General features: G+C 42.6%; 1 protein-coding gene across 1 annotated transcript; it reads right to left on the bottom strand.

Annotated features, from left to right (window-relative positions):
* Positions 1-3,493: 3,493 nt before the first annotated feature.
* On the bottom strand, positions 3,494-20,105 carry LOC310753556 (nicotinamide riboside kinase 2-like). Its single transcript, XM_083594962.1, has 8 exons — positions 19,929-20,105; positions 14,485-14,575; positions 9,964-10,012; positions 9,565-9,736; positions 7,628-7,699; positions 6,309-6,415; positions 3,963-4,048; positions 3,494-3,857 (listed from the first exon to the last, which is right to left on the bottom strand). Exons 1-7 carry the CDS (start codon positions 19,952-19,954, stop codon positions 3,963-3,965), a joined length of 603 nt encoding a protein of 200 aa, XP_083451088.1. The 5' UTR covers positions 19,955-20,105; the 3' UTR covers positions 3,494-3,857.
* Positions 20,106-20,643: the final 538 nt, after the last annotated feature.

A 20,643-nucleotide genomic window follows, 5' to 3' on the forward strand; every position in this document is an offset into this window, starting at 1 on the left:
AAACTGACACAAATTTATTTGTTAATATATTAGATGGAGGATTTAGAGATTTTTACATTTTTATAACATGCAGAGAAAAACATGTGTTGAAAAGTCAGAGAGAGGAACTGAGAGAAGTCTTGGGGGGAGGGAGTGAGGGTTATTTGGAGGGGAGGGGAAAAATGGGGGGAATGAAAAGAAGATGATATGTTTTGATAATTTGGTATGTTGAAACTCTTAATAATTTTTTTTTTTAAAGGAAAATGTTCCTGTGGACCATTGATCCGTGCTGGGGTGTAACCACGAGTTCTGCACCTGGGTGGGTTTTGTGGTGGGGTCAAATGGGCAGAAATTCCCATCGCTCTTTTTGTTTTTAAATTTATTTATGCAATTTTTCAACTGAATTTTTTTACAGAGATATATCAAACATAAATAATAAAAAAACAAGATTCCAAGGAATCTCCTGGACTTTCCCCCTCCCCTTTGTGGGTCCTATTATTAATCCTTTCCTCTCGTATCTTTTATGATCATCCAAACCCTTTACCCCTTCCATTATGTCCAGAATCAACCTTAAACTACAAATGCTATTCCAATCCTGCTAATGATTTTGAAATGTCTTATAAGTTTTCCCCATTCCTTACTATAATTTTGGTCTTCCTGATTTCTGACTCTTCCAGTCATTTTAGCCATTTCGGCGTAGTCCATCAACTTCACCTGCCATTCTTCTCTGGTGGAAGCTTTAGCTTCTTTCCATTGCTGGACCAATCACATCCGTGCAGCCGTGGTCACATACATAAATAGTCTTTTCTGCTCCCTTGGGATTTTGGCACCTAGAATTCCTAAAAGGAAGGCTTCAGGGTTTGATCCCACAATGCAGTAGGATATACTTCATACAATCGATGTCCTGGGAACATAAACAAAACCTATTCCGACAGAGGACGCCCCTCAGTCTGCCATTTAGAACTTCTAAGGGAATTACACTTAGTAAATAAACACCAATAGGTACAGACAAATTCCTAAGGTATGAGGATATCTGAAAGTCATACCCGTATTGGGTTCCAGCTGCGACCGGGCTACAAATTACATAAGATCCGGATCGCAGGTCGCTATGTGAGATGTCCCAAAACCTTTGCCTCCGGGATTCAAGGGCAGTGTCGTAACCCAGATGATATAAGAGGGATGATGTCAGTCCAATCGAGCTGGCTTTTCTGGCCATAGTTTTCAGCCATGGGTTCAGCAACTTGGTTCTAGAACTCAATCCGTTTCCTGGAAGTCCGTTTGACTTCCAAGACGTTCGCAAACCAAGACGCGGCTTCCGATTGGCTGGTTGGTCCTGGAAGAAGAAGAGGAAGAAGAAGAAAAAGAAGAAATCTGGCTGAGTTTCCCCAGCCACTCTGGGCAGCTCCCAATCGAGTGTTAAAAACAATACAACAATTCAGTTGTAAACAATAGCCAACAGTCAAAATGGATGTTCGGCTTCCGAAAAACGTTTGCAAACTGGAATGCTTACTTCTGGGTTTGTGGCGTTCGGGAACCGATCTGTTCCTCAACGCAGCTGTCCAGGAACGAAGGTACCACTATAACTCGAAACAAGTGGCGTGGAGACATTTCATTCCGGATCTGCTAGGTGGAGCCCATACGGAGGATGAAGACAGGTGGGTGTCTCGCCCCCCACCCCATAAACATAAATCCTGGCTATGCCCATGGAAGGAAAGGCTCATATTGTGTTCCCTTGATACCCGACAATGAACCAAAGCAGTGGTTCAGTTGGGTAATTTTAGAATCGTGCATAATGGCCCTAAGGGGGTGCCCTATAGATGGCAATTCGTATCGCTTGCTTTATTTCAGAATGTGGGCAAGCAGGTCCTGCTGCGTTTGGGGTTTTCTTCCTTGAGTGGGGGGGCAGACGGGACACCTCACCTGCTCCTCCTGCTGAGTCCCCCCCCCCTCCAGACATCTGCTCTCAAGTTCTTCTGACCCCCCCGGCAGCTGACAACTTCCCTTTAGCACATGGCTGAGATTTTCCGCGACATTTCCAAGCCCTCTTCCAAATGTGTGAGCATATAAAAGGTCAGTCAGTACCATGGGTGGGGGGGGAGGTGTATCAGATTCCCTGGCGCTCATTCCCTGCTGAGTGCTGTGACTCAGCCCCCCGTGCTACTTCCTTAAGAACACGCGATTGTCTTGCTATTTGCTACTCATTCCACCAAGGGGGGAAACCCCACAGCACCAGTGTGTACCATCAATCAGGAGAGCATACACTCCAATATTTCTGAAAATAGGGACGTCCTACATCTAAGGGATGCGGGTGCCGCTGTGGGTTAAACCACAGAGCCTAGGACTTGCCGATCAGAAGGTCGGCGGTTCGAATCCCCGTGACGGGGTGAGCTCCCGTTTCTCAGTCCCTGCTCCTGCCAACCTAGCAGTTTGAAAGCACGTCAAAGTGCAAGTAGATAAATAGGTACCGCTCCGGCGGGAAGGTAAACGGCGTTTCCATGCGTTGCTCTGGTTCGCCAGAAGCGGCTCAGTCCTGCTGGTCACATGACCCGGAAGCTGTATGCCGGCTCCCTTGGCAAATAAAGCGAGATGAGCACTGCTAGGTTGGCAGGGGTAGGGACCGAGCAACGGGAGCTCACCCCGTCGTGGGGATTCGAACCGCCGACCTTCTAATCAGCAAGTCCTAGGCTCTGTGGTTTAACCCACAGCGCCACCAGGGTCTCAGGGAGAGAAGGCTTTCCCCATCACCTGGTACTTCATCCTTTAAACTGGAACCCAGGTCCTTTTGCAGCCAAAGCAGGTGCTACTGAACTCACCCTTAAAATAAGGTTCCAGTCCTCCTAGTTCTGAATACTGATGCAAATAGGAACGAAGGTGGATTGCGGATGCTGCTAACCCAGAGATGGAAATAAGATAAAGTCCCTACCAGAGAGAAATGACAAATTAAGCAGTTGGACTATGCCGAAACGGAAAGCTCAGGAAACCAAGAAGACCAAAGCTTCAATAAAGAATGGGAAAAAATTGTATAACTTATCCAAGGGACCACTGTAAGTAGATGAAAACACTAGCAGGATCGCAATAACATTTGTAATGTAGCAAATATTATGGACAAAATGGAGAGACATAAAACAAGGATTATGAAATAATATGCTGTTGAAAAGGATGGCAATAGAAGCCATGGAAGGTGTTTTTTACTTTTTCTTTCTGTAATCTTTAAAACGTTAATAAATATTTTTTTAAAAAAAGAAGCCATGGAAGGGAAGGTGAGAAATCCAGAGATTTGGAAAAATCTCTAAATATGGGTTTGTATTTTGTATTGTATTGTTATAATTCTATATATTATTTGTAAAACCGAATAATTTTTTTTTTTAAGGAACAAAGGTGGGTTGTTTTGCTCAGGTTTGTCTGCACTGCGGCTCTCTAAGATTTTAGACAATTGTTGTCCCTAGAGATCTGGTAGCCTTCTCTGAATTTTTGTCCTGCCCTGATGATGTTCCGTAAAGCAAAACGAGAGACCAAATGTTCAAATGTTTCTTTATTGAGTATGACGTGTGTTCTTGCACAAGCAGTTAAACAGAAGCTTATTACTGACACAAAGCTACAGACGTAAAACCAGTGGTATTTTACAGACTTCCATTATAAAAATGCATTTTTAAAACATACACGTTTAAGCCAATGGAATATAAAATAAGTACATAAAAAACAACAACTGCCCGTGGTTGAGTTGTAAATGAACTACCTTATTTTTTCAATTATATACATAAAGTTATTTTCCAAAGGGCAGTGCCAAGGAAGGCATGTTCACTTAACATGTTTCAGTAAATATCCAAAATAGTATTTACATCAGATTTGTACATAGATCTTTCAGCTTCCCACAGATCCTGAAAAGCAAACATAAGGCAATTAATACCCAAAGTATTATGAGGAAGATATAAAGAGCAAGGTAGAAAATAACCTCCTCCCCTTTCATCCAGGAGTATATTCACCTATGAGTGATTCAAAAGCTTGTTCTGTATTTCTTTAAAGACTTCCATGTAAAGATCGTCTCTGGACTTCAGCCCATCCAGATAAACTGAAAAGAAGAACAGGCAGTTGTGAATTTCACATGCGGGGATGCCAGTAAATAAATCAACACGACAGTTTTGCATGGACACGGGTGGTGCTGTGGGTTAAACCACAGAGCCGAGGACTTGCCGATCAGAAGGTTGGCGGTTCGAATCCCTGCGACGGGGTGAGCTCCCATTGCTCGGTCCCTGCTCCTGCCAACCTAGCAGTTCAAAAGCACGTCAAAGTGCAAGTAGATAAATAGGTACCGCTCCGGCGGGAAGGTAAACGGCATTTCCGTGTGCTGCTCTGGTTCGCCAGAAGCGGCTTAGTCCTGCTGGCCACATGACCCGGAAGCTGTACGCCGGCTCTCTTGGTCAACAAAGCGAGATGAGCGCCGCAACCCCAGAGTCGGCCATGACTAGACCTAATGGTCAGGGGTCCCTTTACCTTTACCTTAAGAGATCTAACCCGCTAGAGTCAGGCTCGCAAAATGTATAACGCTGCAATCTTGCCAAGCAAGTGAGTATGATCCATTGAATCCAGTGAGGCTTACTTTCTTATTCACCAGACTCTCGCTTTTGCCAAAATAAAGAGGAGCTGAACACACCACTGCCCTGCTGGCTCAGTGGATTTTTGCAGCAAGGAGGTGGTAGTTTGAGCGAGGAGGTAGACTCAATGAGGGAGAAGGATCCCTGCAGATCTGGAGCCGGCACAAGTGCTTATAAAAGGGCGGCTCAACAGTGCAGTGTTGTGGGAAAAGATATTTACTTATTCAAAGTACTATCTGGTTGGTTCTTAGGGCTAACACCCTCACAAGGTGACAAAGGAGACAGAGGTGATTTTATTATCTATAATCAAACTTTTAAAATAAATTAATTAAGGCCAAGGGCCTTCTGGCGGTTCCCTCGCTACGAGAAGCCAAGTTACAGGAACCAAGCAGAGGGCCTTCTCGGTGGTGGCATCCGCCCTGTGGAACGCTCTCCCACCAGATGTCAAAGAGAAAAATAACTACCAAACTTTTAGATGACATCTGAAAGCAGCCCTGTTTAGAGAAGCTTTTAATGTTTAATAGGTTATTGTATTTTAGTGTTCTGTTGGAAGCCGCCCAGAATGGCTGGGGAAACTCAGCCAGATGGGCGGGGTATAAATAATAAATTATTATTATTTATTATTATAATATTAGCAAGCATACAAAATAAGCAACCCTGAAATTATTGGCTGAGAGAATTTGATTGTTTAACTATTTTTAACAATATTACTGGTGCGTTCAAAATGCCTTTGGGAACAAGGGCAGAATATAAATTGAAGAGACGACTGAGCATAAAGAAAACAATTTCATCAGCTAGCTCAGAAGTGGGAAACCTCTAGCCCTCCGGATGGGCTGTACACACTTCTGCCTAGAAAACATGGCTCCGGGTAGTTCTCCACTTACACTGCATTTTCTAGGCATGGATCCGAGCGGTTTTGCTTTGGCCCAGCCACTTCCCCCCCAGAAAACACTCTCTTCGGTGCTAAATCAGAACAAACAACAATCTGTGGGAAAACCGACTGCCTTTTGTTCCGATTCAGCACTAAAGCACAGGTTTTCCCAGGGGAAAGTGGAGGTGCGGATAAGCCCCATGTTGGACTACAACTCCCATTAAGACTTGACCATTGGCCATTTTTGGGGTTGGTGGGATGTTTAGGAACAACGGGAGGGCCAAAGATTCCCCCACCCAGGGCTTTCCAAACTGTGCACCGCAGCATTTTTAGTGCGTTGGCCGCAGTGCGTAGGTATGTTGCGTGAACGCCCCCTGTGCTCCTCCCAGGGCTGGAAAGGGGTTAGTTTGACCTCTGGTTTGCTAGTAAAACTGAATTACCATATTTTTCACTCTATAAGACGCACCAGACCACAAGATGCACCTAGTTTTTGGAGGAGGAAAACAAGGGAAAAAATATTCTGAATCTCAGAAGCCAGATCAGCAAGAGGGATCGCTGCACAGTGAAAGCAGCAATCCCTCTTGCTGTTCTGGCTTCTATGATAGCTGCGCAGCCTGAATTCATTCCATAAGACGCACACACATTTCCTCTTACTTTTTAGGAGGGAAAAAGTGAGTCTTATAGAGCAAAAATACGGTACTTTGTCGTGAAACAATGCATGTCTTAAAAATGGTGCCAGCAACGTGAGAGGTTTGGAAAACTCTGCTCTAAGCACATTTTTAAAAAATTATCACACGCAAACACTTGCATGACACTCCAAGAGTTCTTTCTAAGTCAGATTCAAGCGATTGCAAGTTGACTCTTACCAACATCCACTTTGTTAGCCTCCATTTCCTTCCTGTGCTTAAGATACATGGGCCATACGTGGCCATCGAAGAGACCAGGGGGGTCCGGTACTGTATATTTACGTGTACTGCAAACAGAAAAGGAATTTGTTAATCTATACCAGGGGTAGGCAACCTAAGGCCCGTGGGCCGGATGCGGCCCAATCACCTTCTCAATCCGGCCCGCGGATAGTCTGGGAATCAGTGTGTTTTTACATAAGTAGAATGTGTCCTTTTATTTAAAATGCACCTCTGGGTTATTTGTGGGGCATAGGAATTCATTCACCCCCCCCAAATATAGTCCGGCCCCCCACATGGTCTGAGGGACGATGGAGCGGCCCACAGATGGAGCCTCGAAGAATCAGACACGACTAATGGACTAAACAACAACTGAATTCCCACATCGGGTGTGTACAGAAGTGTCGGTAAGCACTTTTGTGCCATCAGCAACTACTAGGGTTAGATGGTTTCTCTCAATTTCTCATTTCCCCCCAGTATTCAGTTCTCCTTATCACAAGAGTTTTGATTAATTTTTTTAAGCCCTCGTGAAAATTCACCAGCATTTTAGTGTTGATTTCTTCTAATCTACGTATTTTTGTATGCAGTTATGTCTAACCTGAGGGATGCGGGTCCCGCTGTGGGTTAAACCACAGAGCCTGGGGCTTGCCGATCAGAAGGTCGGCGGTTCAAATCCCCGCAATGACGCGGTGAGCTCCCGTTGCTCGGTCCCTGCTCGTGCCCACCTAGCAGTTTGAAAGCACGTCAGAGTGCAAGTAGATAAATAGGTACCGCTCTGGCGGGAAGGGAAACGGCGTTTCCATGCGCTGCTCTGGTCCTGCTGGCCACATGACCCGGAAGCTATACGCCGGCTCCCTCGGCCAGTAAAGCGAGATGAGCGCCGCAACCCCAGAGTCGGCCACGACTGGACCTAACAGTCAGGGGTCCCTTTACCTTTACCTTTACGTCTAACCTATACAATTTTGCAAGACGATTTCCCTTAATGTAATGTGGGTTTTTTGTGTGTATTATTTGCCCTAGCACATGTATTTTTGTATACAGTACAAAAATCTGGAGAACTGAACTGCAAAATTCAGAGAAGTGTGACTGAATCATAGAATCAGAGATGGAAAGGACCATGAGAGGGTTATCTTGTCCAATCCTCTGCAATGAAGGAATCTTTTAGCCTGGCGTGGAGCTCAGAGGTTTTCCAATTCTGCAACTTGCAATTATGTCATAGGAATGAGGTGACTACGACATGAAATTTCAGCATCACAATATTAAAGTCGAGGAGCCATTCTTACCTCCTCCTCCACTTGCATTCACTGTATGGGACTGCTAGATAATAGCGTTTGTCGAACAAGTCAATCAGTGGCCTGCAGGTGAGAAAAATTAAGGTTTGAAATTACTTGAGAAATGATCTTTCCTAAACCACATGGCTGCATAAAGTCATACTGTTGTTTGTGGTGAATAATAATACTGTGGGTAGGGCAGGGGTTATTGTTTTAGTTTGTTATTATGTTGTGTATTTTTGCGTTTTCATATTGTAAACCACCCTGCGATCTTCGGATGGTGGTGCTGAAATTTAATAAATAATAAAATCATCATAATCACCACCAAGGGTCTCTTGCAACAGGGACCCAGAGTGGCTGGGGAAACCCAGCCAGATGGGCAGGGTATAAATAATAAATTATTATTATTATTATTATTGACTGGCAGAGACAATCAAGTGTTATACAGAGAGCAGGTGATATGTTTGCAGATGACGCTCTTATCCAAAGCCCAGCACCAGGGGTCAATAGGACAGGCGCAACCAAATGCATACTTTAAAGTGGACGCGGGTGGCGCTGTGGTCTAAACCACAGAGTCTAGGGTTTACTGATCAGAAGGTCGGTGGTTCGAATCCCCGCGACGGGGTGAGCTCCTGTTGCTCGGTCCCTGCTCCTGCCAACCTAGCAGTTCAAAAGCACATCAAAGTGCAAGTAGATAAATAGGTACCACTCTGGTGGGAAGGTAAACGGCGTTTCTGTGCGCTGCTTTGGTTTCGCCAGAAGCAGCTTAGTCCTGCTGGCCACATGACCCAGAAAAACTGTCTGAGGACAAAAGCCGGCTCCCTCGGCCTGTAAAGCGAGATGAGCGCCACAACCCCAGAGTCGTTTGCGACTGGACTTAACTGTCAGCGGTCCTTTACCTTTACCTTTTTTTTACTACAAAAAAGCAAAAAAAGCAAAGGTAGGGCTACCTTTGAAGGTAACCCGGAAACTACAATTAATCCAGAATGCGGCAGCTAGACTGGTGACTGGGAGTGGCCGCCGGGACCACATAACACCGGTCCTGAGAGATCTGCATTGGCTCCCAGTACATTTCAGAGCCCAATTCAAAGTGTTGGTGCTGACCTTTAAAGCCCTAAACGGCCTCGGTCCTGTATACCTGAAGGAGCGTCTCCACCCCCATCGTCCAACCCGGACACTGAGGTCCAGCGCCGAGGGCCTTCTGGCAGTTCCCTCATTGCGAGAAGTGAGGTTACAGGGAACCAGGCAGAGGGCCTTCTCGGTGGTGGCGCCCGCCCTGTGGAACGCCCTCCCTTCAGATGTGAAGAAAATAAGCAGTTATCCTATCTTTAAAAGACATTTGAAGGTAGCCCTGTTTAGGGGAGTTTTTAGTATTTAATGCCTGTACTGTTTTTAACATTTGATTGGGAGCCGCCCAGAGTGGCTGGGGAGACTCAGCCAGATGGGCGGTGTCAGGGAATTGCCATCAGAGCCAGAGGGAGAGGGAGGGCTCCAAAGGGATTCCGGAGAGCGTCCCGGGAGGGAGAGAAGCAGCCCATCTTCTGGGGAAGGAATTCAGCGTAGCACCAGTGGAGAAGGGGGGCAGATGGGGGAATCGGCGAGGTGGCTCCATGACTCCTCGCCGGAGACCAGCGGGGAAAGCACGGGTCCTCCGCTGCCCACACCCTCCCTGCGCAGAAGGCAGGGAGAGTAGGCGGAGACTAGGCGTCAAAGAACCTCTTTGCTGGAAGAAGTTCAAGAAACGCCCACTGACGGATTCTGCCAGAGATTGAGACAGCCACGGGAGAGTGGCTGTCCGGACAGAAAGAGTTCACCCAGGTAACCCAGCCAGGTGTGGCGCCGATTTACGCACGAGCAACCCCTAGAACCATTACAGGCGGGGTATAAATAAATTATTATTACTATTATTATTATTATTATTATTATTATTATTATTATTATTATATTACCTGTAGTTGTAAAGCAGGAAACCTTCAACAATCAGTATATGGGTATCGTCAGAACTGGGCTGCTTTGATTCACAGGAAAGACGCACTCCATGGGATCGCGCAAACTTCACGGGATTCTCAGTCCATGCCTGAACAGTGCTCACCATCGCATCCATATCCAAAGAAGCCAACACTAGGTGGGAAATATATATATATGCACACAGGCACGCAGAAAAGTCAGTAAGGAAATAAAGACGAAAAACTCAAGAGTGTGAAAGTGTGTAAATTAAAGGTGTATTTATAGAATGGTGCAGATTTTACTGTTAAGTCTTTATTTAATAATATTATAGTGATAAAAATAAAATATATATACTTAGGAAAATATACATTACTGCATCCTATAGCGAACACCGCTCTTACCATCCCATTGTTTAAATCCGTCTTCCCCGACTTGTATTTGATCTTGTGGCTGAAATATAGTGACCAATAAAACATTGCTGCAAAGGCAGGGTGATCAGTTTTATCTACGATCCGATCACAACCTGGACACTACTGCAAAATACACACACACACACACACACACACAACGGAGGCAAAGGTGCTGACTTAGCAAAAACAGCTGTGCTGCAGAACAAACGACAATACCAACACAACCCCCAGCCCCGCGGATCCACCCTAGTCCCAAGCTAGCTGCTCTCCGTTTTTTGCCCGTTTGCGGTGACCAACTCGCCTACATGAGGACACCTGGGGTTACCTGCCAAATAGCAGGTAAGTAAGAAAGGCGATAGATAAGGGCTGATTATGATTAGAGGGGCAGTGCCCCATTTTGCGCTGATTCAGGGGTGGAGAACCTTGGGCCCGCCAGATGTTTAGCATCTCCAACCAACCGCAGACAGCATGGCCAAGACTCAAGGCTGGTGGGGGTTGTAGCCTAAGAACAGGCACCCCAAACCTTCGGCCCTCCAGATGTTTGGGACTACAGTTCCCATCATCCCTGACCACTGGTCCTGTTAGCTAGGGATCATGGGAGTTGTAGGCCAAAACATCTGGAGGGCCACAGGTTGGGGGTTGTAGCCTAAGAATAGGCACCCCCAACCTTCGGCCCTCCAGATGTTTAGGACTACAATTCCCATCATCCCTGACCACTGGTCCTGTTAGCTAGGGATCATGGGAGTTGTAGGCCAAAACATCTGGAGGGCCGCAGGTTGGGGATGCCTGCCTAAGAACATCTAAGGAGGTCAAATGTTCCCCACTCCTGCCGTATTGCACCAGCCGCCACTGGCGGGACTCGGCCACACAGACATGTGCATACAAACACGTGTCAGTGTCCTATATGCAAGAGGTAAGGTACACACATGTGATCTCCAGACCCGGCACAGATATGAAACTGCTCGTTCTCGCATATCTGAACTGGCACTCTGGGGAAAAACTTGGGAATAAGTAATCATGTGGTGTATGCGGTGTAGAGAGGAAAGATGGGGGGAGACTTTCTAAACTCTGTAGCAAATTAATTTTGCTAGTTTAATCTACATTTTTGAAATAAAACAACACCCCCGAAGAAGTACACATGTGAAAATTATATTTTTTTACAGCTGAGTAGTGTGTGTGTGTGTAACTGCAATTCAAGTTCTACAAAATTAAAGGAATGCTGGAAGGGCATTTCTAAGGAGCAGTAATAATTTTGGTTAAAGGAAATGACAACACACATTATGTACTGAAGTTCTCACCCTGGGCCAGTAGGGGGATATTGTAGATATGCAAATAAGGGATCGAAAGTGACGTTCAGTGATTGGATAGTTTTAGAAAATTGTTACAGTTACGTTGTACTGGAGCTCTATATAAGCAGGCTGGCTGAACCCTTCAGTTCAGTTCTGTTCTGGCCTGTGAATAAACAAGAGCTGTTTGAAGAATCGCTGTGTCGTCTGATATGTTGACCCACAACTTAACAACACAAATGATTTGGGCTTAATGTAACTTGCTTAGAGTAGGCTTACACAAGAACATATATCCGTGTTCCTAGCTCAGTGCAGTCTCCAGGATTTCAGGCAGGGATATGCCACAAATCAAATCTGGGACCTTTTGCTGTACCAATGAGTTATGGCTTTCCCCAAAGGGAAAAAATAAGGCCACAGAGGGCATTCCTCTGGTGGTGGAAGGGGGACCCCCCAAAAAAGCATATTTCTTTTAATTAGCTACAATGGCTAATTTGGGGTGGGGTGTTAAACTAATTTTCTGCGGAGGGGAGAACTGTCCTCTGGGGTCACTGAAAGTTCCAGTGCTGGCCTGCTCTTCAGAATCAAATATTTTGTGATGCAAGATGAAATCTTGCACAATATACAAGAGAACAGCTGCAACAGAAAATCAGTTCTGCTGTTTTTTAAATCAAAGCATATGCCTGTTTGTCCGTATACATGTGTAGATACCCGGAGGGTACTCGGTTTATATAGCTGGCAGGTGAAAAACCGGAGGCAGTCCTTTTAGGTATAATTACAAACAATATTCCTGACAATGAGAGGAAAGTATTCCTTTATGCAACGACAGCTGCCAGGATGCTTATAGTAAAAAAATTGGAAAGGGAGAAAAATTCCATCAATGAAAGAGTGGCAAATTAAATTTTGTGAATATATAAATCTGGCAAGACTCACAGCATTCATAAGGGGACAATCGGACCACAAATTATTAAAAGAATGTGGATGTGCTAAACAGTATATGAAAAAACACTGTTCTGGAGTAAGCATATCGGTATGTAATGAATGATGCTTTACAGGGTTAAAGAAAAAGAAAAACGGTGTAAAAAAGTATAAAGATAGACGTAATCTACATTAGACACAACAATTTAGTAAGAGCAAAAATTTTGAGGTCTTAGAACAAAGGAAGGAAGTTAATACGTGTATATGTATGTAATGACTAGATTAGACTGAATATATGGTTTTAGTTGTAGATGTGTGCTTATTCTTTTCTTTTTTCTTTTTTCGTGTTCTGTTTTTCTTTCTTGTTTGTATAGTATTATTTTGGATTCAATGTTTGTAATTTTTGTTATAATTTTGCATTGAAAATATATATATATATATATATATATATATATATATATATATATATATATATGGCTGGCAGGTAGCTACTTATTAAAATGTGCAATATTGGTTTTGGCGTTTGGGTGGGGTGTGTGGTCCCCTCAGCGAGAAGATCGGTTATCCCTGCATACAAGGTGACCCTTATAGTTGACCCTACAATTCTGCGATTCTGTGGCTGGTATTTTCCCTGAACCCATCCCTACCCAGCTCTGGCTCATCGCTATCAATCATATGGAAAAGCTGGGTGCATTCTATGGTTCACACCCCACCCCAATTCACACAGGGTGGCGGGGAGCCCCAATCTGCCTGTTTGGCCCCACGTGACCCGAGTGCGAATCCATGCCCCCAAGAACACAACTTTGGAAGACGAGGAGTTTCTAGAAAGACACCTTCACGCTATACAAGAATCGCGGGAACTGTGGTTTACTCCTTGCAGATTTGCCGTATTTTTTGCTCTATAAGACTCACTTTTTCCCTCCTAAAAAGTAAGGTGAAATGTGTGTTCGTCTTATGGAGCAAATGCAGGCTGCGCAGCTATCCCAGAAGCCAGAAGAGCAAGAGGGATTGCTGCTTTCACTGCGCAGCGATCCCTCTTGCTGTTCTGGCTGGTGGGATTCAGAATATTTTTTTTCTCGTTTTCCTCATCCAAAAACTAGGTGCGTCTTATGGGCTGGTGCATCTTATAGAGCGAAAAATACGGTACATTTCTACCTTTCAGTTCCCAGCACTCTCAACAATCTTCAGTGACCAGGATTAATTGGGGTGAGGGACACACCTTTATGTACTTTCAATGTATGGCAACCGTCCTAGACAGTTTAAAAAATGGAAAACCACTGTTGGTAGCATATCCCACGGACCAGCCCATCGCCAGGTAACGCATTTGAACCACTACAATATATTCACAATAGAAAGATTAAAACGAATGAAATACAGTCGTTGGATCCCGAACGCCCTGGGACTCAGACGTTTTGGTTCCCAAACGCCGCAAACCCGGAAGTGATCGTTCCGGTTTGCGAACGTTCTTTTGGAACCTGAACCGACGGGGCTTCCGATTGGCTGCAGGAGCTTCCTGCAGCCAATCGGAAGCCGCGGTTCGGTTTCCGAACATTTCGGAAGTCGAACGGACTTCCGGAACGGATTCCGCTCGGCTTCCAAGGTGCGACTGTAGTTTCAATGGGTATGGGAGAAGTGGGGGATTTTAACCTGCGTCAGCGGTTATCCCATAAACAAGGGTGCAATTGCTATCCCAGGTTATCCAACCTGGAGTAAAAACAGCACAAATGGCTATGATCCTAACCTATTTGAGGAGGAAGCACTTGCTTCCGAGTAGACACAGTTAAGAACTGCGCTGCATGCAGTCACCTCTATACCATGCAGTTAAGGGAGCGGTTCCCCTGCAAGGAATCGTGGGAACTGTAGTTTTCTTCTCCCAGTTATCCTTGCCGGCCACAAGCTAGTTCCCAGTTTTCTTTGTGTGTGGGGGGGAGCCATGCACTTTAAATGCACGGTGTGGGTGTGCATATATTGTATTTTCCCGTGTGTATTTTTTGAGCCCAAAATTAAGAAATAATTAATTGCAACATTCCGTGTATAAGGCGACCCCCAATTTTAAACTGTAAAATTTGGGGGGGGGGAAATAATACACAGGAAAATACAGTATATATGAGCCCTAAAGCCCGGACCAAAAATAATGAGCATCTATGCTTTTAAGGTTTTAATGCCCTCCCCGGACAAATTGGGTTTTTTTTGTAACGACAGAGCAATGCTTACCAGTTTTAGTTGTTGGACTATGCATTAAATCACATCAAATATGTCTTTGTTTGTTTGAAAAAATCGACATTAAAGCAAAGGGGGGTGTGATGCTTACCTTGAAGAAGTCATCTTGATGGACAACGCAACAGTTTGGGAGCGCTTGGGTAAGTCTTTTGGTCAAAGTGGTTTTGCCACCATTGGTCACCCTAGATTAAGAAAACATGAAGCAGAATTGGGGTGGGGACAACGTGAGAATGGTTAACAGAGCAAGGATGCAAATTCAACGAACATAGGAAGCCTTTGAGCATAGTCCCCAGTTTTCTTTGTGTACTTTAAATGCACAATGTAGATGTGCATATATCGTATTTTCCCGTGCATAAGACGCCCCCATGCATAAGACGCCCCCTATTTTTTGAGCCCAAAATTAAGAAATAATTATTTGCAACGTTCCGTGTATAAGACGACCTCAGACGTTCCTGCTGTGATTATTAGCCGAAATCAGAACGAAATACGTGCCGAAATCACAGCAAATACGTGTTTGTTTGTTTGAAAAAACAACATTAAACCTAAACACTTCCATTCCATTTAGAAAGACAAGGTTCTGTTCTTAACCTGCCTGTGAAGATTATCAGAGATCGCAAAGAAAGGAATATATGACAACAACAAGAAGATGAAGAAAGTAAAAAAGAGACTATCTGGATAGAACTGGATAGAACTGTTTAACTAAAGTGATGTTTGGATTCTCGTCCGGAGCTTGATGTATGGGTACCCCCAACAAAATTGAAAAATTTGGCTGTATAATTTGGAATTAATGTGATCTGAAATAATGTGATATGATTGGCCTGTTAATAAAAATTATGTTTAAAAAAAAAAGAAAGACAAGGTTCTAATGTAAAAATTTGGATGCGTCTAGAATGACCTCGTGAATGGAAAAGGGGAAACATAGATATATACATATCTATCTATTATGATGAAAATAATACTGAAATACAGATAAAATATGAAATGTGAAAGGGAGTGTTGAGAAAGTGATGGAAGTCTAATATTGCTATTATTTTGTAAAATAAGTGTTTATTGTATTGAAATATTATACTTTTCTTTATTCTTTTACTGCCTATTTTTCTTTGCAATTTTCCTTCTTTTTCTTCTTTATCCCCCCCCCCCCCCTTTATATTATTCTTTATGTATGGTTTGGTACTGATGTATTTACTTTGTAATAATTTTTTTTTAAAAAAAAGAACTATTTTTTACACAAATTAACCTCTCAATGGAACATAGAAATTCTTTTTTTATATATATAAAAACATTTACTCAGGAGTAAGCCCCACTGCACTGAGCGGGGTTTACTCCCATGTAAAACAATACATACAGAAGAAGTACCAACATTGAAAGATTGGCTATATATTTTTTTAAAAATGATTGAATTAGCAAAAATGACGGCAAGAATTAGAATACAATCTAATCAAAATCTCAAACAGGAATGGAAATGTGCAGAAGCATACATGACCAAAAGATGCCCCAACAAGAATTTATCGATATGTATAGACTGATTTCACAAAGCTAAGCTAAGCTAAGCAGATATATAAGATTGAATGTTTAATTATTAAGTTACAAAATTACAATCTCCAATCATAATGTTACAAAATAATAACAAGGAAGGGAAGACACAGGGCAAGGAAATAAGAAATGGATAAATGTTGGTACATAATGAAATGTGAAAATGTGAATTTAGGAATATAATGCATATGTCTCAATATGTAAAGATTTCATATATTTCATATTTCGCAAATAAGCTAAGCAGATATATAAGATGGAATGTTTAATTATGAAGTTACAAAATTACAATCTCAGCCATAAAGTTACAAAATAAAAAGAAGGAAGTCGTGCACGGGTGGAGGGCTACAAATAAGAAATGGATAAATGTTGGCACATAATGAAATGTGAAAATGTGAATTTACAAATATATGAATCAATATGTAAAGATTTCATATATGTATTGCAACATTAATAATAAATAAATTAAGTGCAAAAAAAAGGAACAGAGGAAATTCTTTATTTTATTTTTTTAAGGACATTTACTCAGGAGTAAGCCCCACTGCACTGAGCGGGGTTTACTCCCATGTAAAACAATACAGTTTTATTATTATTATTATTATTCTTTTTCCCGCCTCTTTCTCGCAGTCTTTCCCAAACATGGTAAAAGGGGGGCGGAGCCTCAAGAAATGGCGTGTTCGAAGCTCGTCCTCCTATTGGCTGGCGCGGCTCCCGCCAGTATTAACGGACTTCGGTTCCGGGCGATTGCGTTCGCGCGCGCGCGCAGGGCGGGGCGGGGCGGGGGGCGAGGTTATAAAAGCTTCCCCGCCTCGTCGGTTAATTAATATGGCGGGAGGCTGGGCGGGAGAAGGCGGGAAGAAGCAGAGATATATTTGCTTCAAAGAGAGCGGAATGATTTATAGCTCTCACCCCCTCATTTATTTTATTTTTTCACTGTTTACTAAATACTGTATAGATTAATACGCATTAGTAAATAAAACAGAAGAAAAGAAATACGTATTTTTATTATTAAAAAAAACAACCACCTATCAGTTGCCTCAGTACATAGCTGTCAACGTTTCCCCTTTTTAAGGGAAATTTCCTTATTCCGAATAGGATTCCTCTCAAGAAAAGGGAAAAGTTGACAGCTATGCCTCTGTATATTCGCTTATACCCTGTCATATTTATTCTGGGAGTTCTGTATTCACGTTGAAATTAAAGGATATAAACAGGCTTAGTGGGTCTAAGTGGGAGAAAATTACATTTTTTTAAAAAAATGAGGTAGAAAAAGATTTTTCTCCCATCAAGGATGTCCACTGGACATTTATGGAACATACTAATAATGTTATTTCTATCTTGCCTTTTCCCTGATGGGGAATATTACAGATTTATTTATTTTTTTAAAGCAAAAACGAGAAGCGTCTAAAAACGTGGAAAAAAAAAGCCAGTCATAAAAAATAACAACTATAATAATATTTTTTATTTATACCCCGCCCTCCCCAGCCGAGGCCGGGCTCAGAGCGGCTTACAAGCAATAATAAAAACAAGTCGAATGATTAGAACTTAAAAACAAAATTAAAATACTGAAACATTAAAATATTAAAAGGTAGCCTCATCGGAGGAGAAGGAAAGGGAAAAAAAAAGGAGAGGGTGGGAATCAAAATCAAACTATGCACAGATAGAATTAAAACAGTATATTTGGGTTTAAAATGCACCAATGATTATGATAAAAATCCAATTGAAATTAGATTTTTGCAAACAAACAACCTGAGTCTAATGAGGAAACCTAAAGTGAGAGATTAGAAAGAAAATATCCTAGAAGGCTGGAGGGGGCAAAAGCAATTTTGGGTTTCTGCCAATTTTTCAGTATTCCTGATTGTAAACTGCTTGGGGCAGAGACCTCTCTGCTTTTTGCCTTTATAACTGCAAGAGGCTACAGCTCCCTATCCATTTACTCCAGAATAAGCCACTAGTGATATTCTGCTTTTTTTTTGGCTCCTAGCCGGCTCCCATAATAACAAGAATTTATTATTATAATAAATTATAATAACTTAAGATCTGGCGGAGGGTTTGCTACCCTCACTAAAAAACAACCACCTTTTTGTAAAATCCTGGAGGCAAGCGACTCATGGCTGCTCTTTATTTTATTTTTGGCCCACCCGCCCTCCTAAAATTAATGCTGTGAATTAAAACTCAAATTGAAGTAATACCATGTTATAAAATATCTAGCATGTTATTGGGTGGTTGTTTTTATTTTGATTATATATATTGTGGTTTTTATGTTGATCTTTTCCGTGAACCGCCCTTAGACCTCTGGGTATAGGGCGGTATATTATTATTATTATTATTATTATTATTATTAATTATATATATTGGGGTTTTTATGTTGATCTTTTCCGTGAATTGCCCTGAGACCTCCGGGTATAGGGCGGTATATTATTATTATTATTATTATTATTATTATTATTATTATTATTTAGGGCGGTATAATATTATTATTATTAATAATAATAATAATAATAGCATCTAATAGGCATTGCACAGTAATAATTGGTTTAAGGAAGCTCAACCTATGGTTGGGCAAAGGGGGTCTTGCAGGCTCTGAAAGCATTTTTGGCTTGCCTTTGAAACAGACGGAAATGGCTGTGTATTTTTTAAAAAAGCACATCTCCCCCCGCAATAATCCACATTTTGACATTTAATGTGGAATTGGTGCACCTTCCTGCCTGCAAGTTCGTCCTCCCCTTCCCCATTCGTATCATTAGTATCTCAAAATGCCAGGCTGCATCCCTAATTCAGCCCAGATTTTATCCTTTCTGGGGGGAATCTGGTAAATTAGGAAAGCAAGCCCCTGTCGCAACGCACCTTCAGAAGAAAACACTTCCTGGAAGCACCTTGTGTAAATCCATTAAAATAATAATAATGATATTTTATATCTCATCTCCCACCCCACTGTTTTTATCCTTGCAACAGCCCTGCCAGGGCTGCGGGTTGAGATTCCTGCATTGTCCGTAGCTGTCAACTTTTGCTTTTTCTTGCGAGGAATCCTATTCGGGATAAGGGAATTTCCCTTTAAAAACGGAAAACGTCGGCAGCTATGGCATTGTAGCGGGTTGGACTGGATGACCCTTGGGGTCCCTTCCAGGTTTGCAATTCTGGGATTCTTAAGGTTTGCCAGAGTGGAGGGGATTTGAAAGCGGAGCCTCCTACATCCCATAGGCTTTAACAATCTCAAAGCTCGTGTTGGCTGAAAGCACCCCAATTAATACAAAGCGGTACTTCTCAATCATGCACTGTAATAAGGTTATTGGCATAGGGCAGCGCATATCATTAATATTATTGCTCTGCAAGGTTTTCTAAATGCTGTTAACGAAAGTATTAGGCACTGCCTGGATTGTTGCCTATTAATGGAGGTGGTGGTGGTGGGAATTAATATCTCAGTGTCTCGGCCAGGCTCCAGATCTATCCAAAATACTCACGCGAAAGCAAATTTAGGGAAGGACATGGACAGATGTCTCCCCGCAATTTCATTCCGCGCATTGCAACAGGAATTCTTTCAATCGTTTTCTTTCTTTTCCTGCAGGTTACACCAGGCGCCTTCTCTCTCCCTCTCCCTCTATTACATTATTACATCTCCCATTATTAAAAGTGATGCTTTGGGGTTTTATGAAATAGTAGAATAAAAGTTAAAGTGATGCCTTTTAATTGGCTATGCAAGATTCCCTCTTTTAGGCTTCCAAATCCCATTTTTAGGCCATGGTTAGTTGACTCCTCATCTCATTATTTCATACATAAACACTGAGAAAGAGCGGGTAATACTTTTGAAAACATCACTACATCTGTCCAAACTACATTTTTTAAAATTATTATTATTATCACAGAGCCTGGAGGTTTTCATTGAATTATTGAGCCTAACTTCTGTTTACAAACTTGGCTTTTGTCCAAGGCGTAAAGCACATTGGTGCATTTCGAATCCCGGAGCATGCAAAAGTACAAAACGCAACGAGGGATGCAGCAACAACCTACCCTCCAATTCCTATGATGTATTTCATCTTCTTCCTGTTTTTTTCCTTCTTCTTGAGGCGGGAATGTAGAAAACGAACGGAGGAAAAGCACTGAAGGCCTGCCTTAAATCCTGTGCTCTGCTCTGCCCAGCTATTTCATTCAGGAAAAAAAGGCGTGTGTGCCTGTAATTTATACAGCACTGCAGCAATGGCCTCTCCCCTTTCCTCCCCCCCTTCCCCTCCCCAGCCCATGCGGCTGGTGGAAAAGCACAAATATCTCTCCAGAGCACAAGGGGCGCACAGTTCAGCCAATGCGCAGAAGTCATGCGCACTCGCCTTGCACCTGTTAGGCACTTTTCACATCTCCACGCTCACTTCTCACTTGCCCCTGTTGCTTTGTTATAAATAGCTGCTGGTGGCTGCCTTTCCTTTGCCTAAAATTAGTAACGGGAACACAGAAATGTCACCTATTTCTTTTATCCTTTTAGGATTCTATGGCAGAGTTCCCTAGAAGTACAGCAGTGTTTTCCCTCCCTAATTTTGGTTCCTCTTGTTTCATTTTTGTCGGTTAAATGTTCATTTGGGGTTGGTGGTTACTTCGATTTGGGTATAACTACAAACTGTTTATTGTTTCTGTTGTTACTGCTTTTCACTGATTTATTGGTTTATATGTTGCTTGTATAGGATATATTGTTTCTTTAATGTTTGATGCTTTGTTGCGTTTTATATGTTGTAAG

The sequence above is a fragment of the Podarcis filfolensis genome (assembly GCF_964270895.1).
Source record: "Podarcis filfolensis genome assembly, chromosome: 18".
In the NCBI taxonomy this organism is placed as follows: Eukaryota; Metazoa; Chordata; class Lepidosauria; order Squamata; family Lacertidae; genus Podarcis; species Podarcis filfolensis.

What these genes read in the sequence shown, in the direction of transcription:
- LOC310753556 (XM_083594962.1), bottom strand. Translation starts at nt 19,954, where the DNA reads ATGAAATACATCATAGGAATTGGAGG. An exon ending in CGGATTTAAACAATGGGATG is followed by an intron (nt 9,737 to 9,963) that starts GTAAGAGCGGTG and finishes TTTCCCACCTAG; the next exon opens with TGTTGGCTTCTTTGGATATG. An exon ending in TTCCTGCTTTACAACTACAG is followed by an intron (nt 7,700 to 9,564) that starts GTAATATAATAA and finishes TCTCACCTGCAG; the next exon opens with GCCACTGATTGACTTGTTCG.